This window comes from Ruditapes philippinarum, unplaced genomic scaffold, assembly GCF_026571515.1.
Source record: "Ruditapes philippinarum isolate M1 unplaced genomic scaffold, ASM2657151v2 ctg9226_1_1_1_1, whole genome shotgun sequence".
In the NCBI taxonomy this organism is placed as follows: Eukaryota; Metazoa; Mollusca; class Bivalvia; order Venerida; family Veneridae; genus Ruditapes; species Ruditapes philippinarum.
Window position 1 is genome coordinate 1,866 of NW_026861207.1, and position 5,944 is coordinate 7,809.

Below are 5,944 nucleotides of genomic sequence, written 5' to 3' on the forward strand. Positions count from 1 at the left end.
GAATTTTCTTATTTATTACGTGCTCACACGATAGCTTTTCCGTGACCATGCGTTGCTATCACGTGCGCACGCGCTAGCTATTACGTGCGCACGCGCATATGTATTTCGCATTAGAATCCTTCGCATTACATGGTTTGTATGATAAATGCACTAAACAACCATATTTTGTAACTTTTGAAAATTGTTATTGCCTTTTTTATGGAAGAATTGACAAAAATTGTTTACCACGCGGACGGCGGTCGATTTGATTGCAACGCAGTGCATTTGTCAATATGAGGGTTTACTTGACATAACTCATTTTTCAATAGAGTACAACACTTTTCTTACTTTGACATCAGAGAAACGTGTTTCTTTAGTTTGATTAAAATAATATGATTATTTATGCAAATAGATGTATAAGTTGCACTTCCATTTTCCTTCCATTGTTATTCCTTAAGTAGAATAGTTTACGTTCAACCTGGGACTTAAAAGGCCTTGAGCAACAAACATATAAAAGAAGAAATTCTGTAAAGATTAACATAACATGTTTCTTAAAAATCAATCTCAGTTTTGAATGTCACTGTGTTATATTACCATGCTGAGGACACCAATTATACTTGTATCATAGTTTGGGGACTTTTGTCATAGTTCAATCGTACATGTATATGTATACAGTCATGGTGCGTTAACTGGAGTGCAGTTTTACCGGCAGCTAGTAATATATAATCATATTGTTTTAAACACTACAAGAAAGCGTTTCTCTGATGTCAACATAAGAAAAGAATTGTTCTAAATTAAAAAATGCGTTATGTCAAGTTAAACCCTCACAATTGACATTAATGGTATCGGGACCACCGCACTGCGTTGCAATCTAATCCACCGTCGTCTGCATTGTAATCATTTTTTTTTGGTCAAATCTACTATGAAAAGGCAATAACAATTTTCAAAAATTCCAAATTATGGTTGTTTTGGTGCATGTATAATACATATGATGTAATGCTGGTGCAATAAGGGGCCGTTTTGCATACAACGTACGAGTTTTAACCTAAAATGAGCAAAAGTGGCGTCCCCACGTCAAAGTGTAAGCAAAAATGGCAGTGAATTGCAAAAGTGTGCGTGTAATAAGTTGGAAACGTACACATGTGAGCTCCAGTCTCACTAGGTGTTTCCGGTAGAACACTCAAACATAAAGTAAAATTCAGTAGTGAACGGCCATATTATGGCTCGGATTTTGACGAACAAAAAATTTTAGTAGGATACAGTATAACATATAAAATTAGAGTTATACAATATAGATAGTGGTTATAGACCAAAAATTAAATATATTGAATAATGCAACGTTTAACATGCCATAATCTAAGACATTCGATATGCAACTGAACTGTATTATCATATAGGTTTAACCAATCTAATCTTTAAAGAGGTTACACCAATAAAAAGTAAAGTTTCTCGAGAAAAAAAATCCAAAGCATTTCAATTCATTGATTTGCACTTGATCTCCCAACAGAATTTTCTCTGACATACTATCTGAATGCGATCTGAAGGTTCTATTACGTACAGCTTTCAACCCCTGCATCAACCTTTACTATTATTGGTACATGACCACGTTTCTTAACATGCTGCATGACATAAAATACAATAACAAAGGCAGAGTTTCTATTACATGGTGCAGATTTCAACCATATAAATTTTTCAATGGTCGTGGGTTCGATTCTCATAACTGCCGCCCTTTTTTAAATTACATTTAAAAAATAAAGGTAACTTCTTATCAATATTATGTAATGAGATTATTTTTTTCTTTTTCTTTTTTACATGAGCTGGATGATCTTAGAACTGTCAAGTTTCGGTTTATCACATCAGTCAGACACATGTAATTCTGTAACCACCCGAATGAAAGTGAAAATTAAGCTATAGAGGCACCAGCTATATATCCATTGAGTCACATCTCAACATATATTTTACAGCTGGTCTTGTTTTGGATTCTGTTAATGCAGACAATCAAGGTAATGCTGACACGTACCAAAATAGTGATGATCCGCAGAGCATCGACAATCTGAAACACATTTATGACACTGGCTGTAAATGTACTAAAACTGATTCAGTAACTTTTCTTTCCTCTGATCGAAGCAAATATTCTTAATCTATGGGAAATGACAAAAATGAGAAGGAAATGCTAATAATGGGCACCCTTAAAAAATAAGCTCTGACATAAGATGTAAAGTAGACGCAAACGCTCCCGTTATGAATGTTTATTGATGGAGTAAAAGTGTGCCTTGAAATCATTCTGGTGGTATTTAATATAAAAGACAGGCAACTGAGAAATATCAGACGCAATATGGAAGAAAACTGTGCGCAGTCATACAGAATGCCTAACCTCCAGACGTAATTAAAGATGCAGTTAAGTTTATTAAGAGGATATTTTTTCGTTTGCGTGAAATATGGTATATATTTTCATGAAACATGATAAAATGCCACATATTTTCACGAGCCGGTACGGCGAGTGAAAATATGTGGCATTTTATCATGTTGAGTGAAAATATATACCATATTTCACGAAAAACATAAAAAAAAAAACTTTTTATTTAATTTCATTATCAAAGAAAATGGTAACGAATTCCCTTGCTTGCTACCAACTGCTATTGTACAGCGCGCAGTAATATATGCGTAAGCACGCGCTGTTTGGCGCTACATTGTGACGTCATGTAAAAAAACTCTTAACACGTCTGTACAGCGTTGATTACTGAATTAAAGATATTGGTGTTCGGATTAATTTTCTTAGTTAGACCATTTTCTATCATGCTAGATAGTTTTCAAAACAAAATTCAAGAAAAAGTTGTTTTGTATTCATCAGATTTTTCAAACAAACCGGCGAAAGAAGTCCCTTAAAATAAATATGAGTTTTAACTCCACCCACTTTCATATTTATATTTCATATTTATTTTAAAAAAATATGAAATATATTTGACTGAAATAGCACCATATTGCATGGGTAAAATTAAATAAACTGGTATACTGAGTTACGCGAGTTAGGAGGGATTGCCTCAGCCTGCAGTACTAAGGGGGGGGGGGGGGGGTGATGAGGCCCCTATATATTTACCGTCGTCTGATGTAATGCATTCAGTGCACAGTGATTACGTTTCACGCTGTACGGAAGTTGGGAAGTTGGTTTATCAACATTTAAAGATATATGGGAAACGTGTGTGCCCTATATAAAATATCCTCGCCGAAAGAGGATGTGTGTAAAGCCTGTGAGGTCTGTAAACAGGATATTAAGCTTGCCCAGGGTGAAAACGACAAGATAGAGGCAACCTTGAAATACCATCAACATGTGCTGCAAGTAAGAAAGGAACGTGACCTTTACATGGAACTTGTAGAAAAATCAAAATCAATGTTTGTAAATCGGGAACAACACAACCAGGCTGCCGATGATAACTTTTCTACAAATGACGTACATTATACGTTTGACGTCAGTCAGTATGTTAAGTTGCCACATCATGCACAAGAAAAGGGACCCATATTTTTCATTCAGTCGAGAAAAGTGCAGGTATGACTTTCAATCTAAGTGCTAATTATCTATTTTCATGTATACACTCTAAACTTTTTCGTTTCTTTAACAATTACTATAAACGTGAAAATTACGTGTTAGTACCTTAGTAAATATATATTTTCTTTGAATAAATTTTCTATGCAGTAAATGTGTACATGCTGTATCTTTCAGATATTTGGTTTCCGAGCCGATGGCTACAAACAGTACAATTATCTCATAGATACGGTGTCCTTATCGTGCCATTTAGAATGTCGTCCGTCGCGTCTAAGGGTAGACACACGACAATGCGAAGTGACATCGCGACAATGCGAAGCGACGCTCGACAACGCGAAGCGATATGCGACAATGCGAAGCGACGCTCGACAGTGTCAAACGATATGTCGCACTGTCGCCTAGAAATGTCGCGGTAAAAAAGGGCGACATTTAAGAAATGTCGCTTCGCGTTGTCGAGTGTCGCTTCGCATTGTCGAGCGTCGCTTCGCGTTGTCGCGATGTCACTTCGCGTTGTCGCGATGTCACTTCGCGTTGTCGCATTGTCACTTCGCATTGTCGAGTGTCGAGGTTGGTAGAAGTGCATACCACGACACTCGACAATGCGAAACGACAACGCGACAATGCGATACGACGCTCGACAATGCGAAGTGACACTCGACATCGCGAAGCGACATTTTAAAAATGTCGAGTAAATGTCGCGTTATTTTTATGATTTTTACACCGCGACGCTCAACATTGCGAAGCGACACTCGACAATGCGAAGCGACACTCGACAACGCGAAGCGATAGTCGACAACGCGAAGCGACACTCGACAATGCGAGGCGACATTTGGAATAATATCGTATCGCATTGTCGTGCGTCTACCGGTGCTTGGTCAGAATTTACTAACTCACCGACAAACGGTGCGATCATGGAAGGGGTCGCACTAAACTGCTGACGAATTAGCTGACGATATAGATATATAGGAAACTGCTGACCAGTTAAATAAAGAAGGATTATCGGAAAATGCTGACCAGTTACACAAAGAAGGGAATCATTGAAGGTGTGAAGTTATATAAACACGCCGTAGGGGGTAATAAAAAGATGGGAAATTACTTTTATTCTTTTAATTATATTTTTAATTTTTGCATTTATATGACTATGTTTATAAACTAAATTAATATATACATTTAAAGTACCATAATATCATACATTTTAAACACGGATTTACATTACTACATGTAATATAAATCCGTGATTTTAAAAGGATATATTTAAACAGCTTTTTATACCTATAAAGATATGCAAAAATTTGAATTAATGTTTTATAAAGAATTATGATGTTATGAGTTTTATCAAAATCTCTTGTTAGTGATATTTCAATAGAAAAATCTTGTAACGGAAAAAAAATGTATTTTCAAAAGCAATAATTGCAATTTGAATTAATATTAAATAAGTCAGCAGTGTTTTAACTTAATTAAATGTCGACAAAATTTTATACAATATATTGAATTTCGTACATTATAAAATGAATTAAAATTTCACGACAAAATATATTTTTTTCTATATTTCTAACTGGTCAGCAGTTTCCCTATATATCTAACTGGTCAGCAGATTCTACTACATGTGTATATGTTTAACTGGTCAGCATTTTCTCGCCTGAATGTAAAGAGCGTTAAATTTGCTAACCATATAGAATAAGAAGAGTTTTACGGCTTAAATCAATTTGAAATAACATTAAATTGGTCAGCAGTGTTTTTACTTAATTAAATGTCGACATAATTTTATAAAATAAATTGAATTTGCATACATAATAAAAATGAATTACAATTTCACGGCAAAATATATTTTTCTCTATATATCTAACTGGTCAGCAGTTTCCCTATATATCTAACTGGTCAGCAGATTCTACTATATATGTTTAACTGGTCAGCATTTTCTCGCCTGAATGTAAAGAGCGTTAAATTTGCTGACCATATAGAATAAGAGAGTTTTACGGCTTAAATCAATTTGAATTAACATTAAATTGGTCAGCAGTGTTTTTACTTAATTAAATGTCGACAAAATTTTATACAATATATTGAATTTCGTACATTATAAAATGAATTAAAATTTCACGACAAAATATATTTTTCTCTATATATCTAACTGGTCAGCAGTTTCCCTATATATCTAACTGGTCAGCAGATTCTACTATATGTTTAACTGGTCAGCATTTTCTCGCCTGAATGTAAAGAGCGTTAAATTTGCTGACCATATAGAATAAGAAGACTTTTACGGCTTAAATCAATTTGAAATAATATTAAATTGGTCAGCAGTGTTTTTACTTAATTAAATGTCGACATAATTTTATAAAATATATTGAATTTCGTACATTATAAAATGAATTAAAATTTCACGACAAAATATATTTTTCTCTATATATCTAACTGGTCAGCAGTTTC

The 5,944-nt window shown here is 34.5% G+C and overlaps 1 protein-coding gene across 1 annotated transcript; it reads left to right on the forward strand.

The window, feature by feature from the left end:
- Nucleotides 1-1,320: 1,320 nt before the first annotated feature.
- LOC132714875 (uncharacterized) lies at nucleotides 1,321-3,751 on the forward strand (the record flags this gene model as incomplete). Its single annotated transcript, XM_060697791.1, has 2 exons — nucleotides 1,321-3,523; nucleotides 3,698-3,751. Coding segments are annotated over exons 1-2 (411 nt in total), but the record flags the coding sequence as incomplete, so codon positions are not given.
- Nucleotides 3,752-5,944: the final 2,193 nt, after the last annotated feature.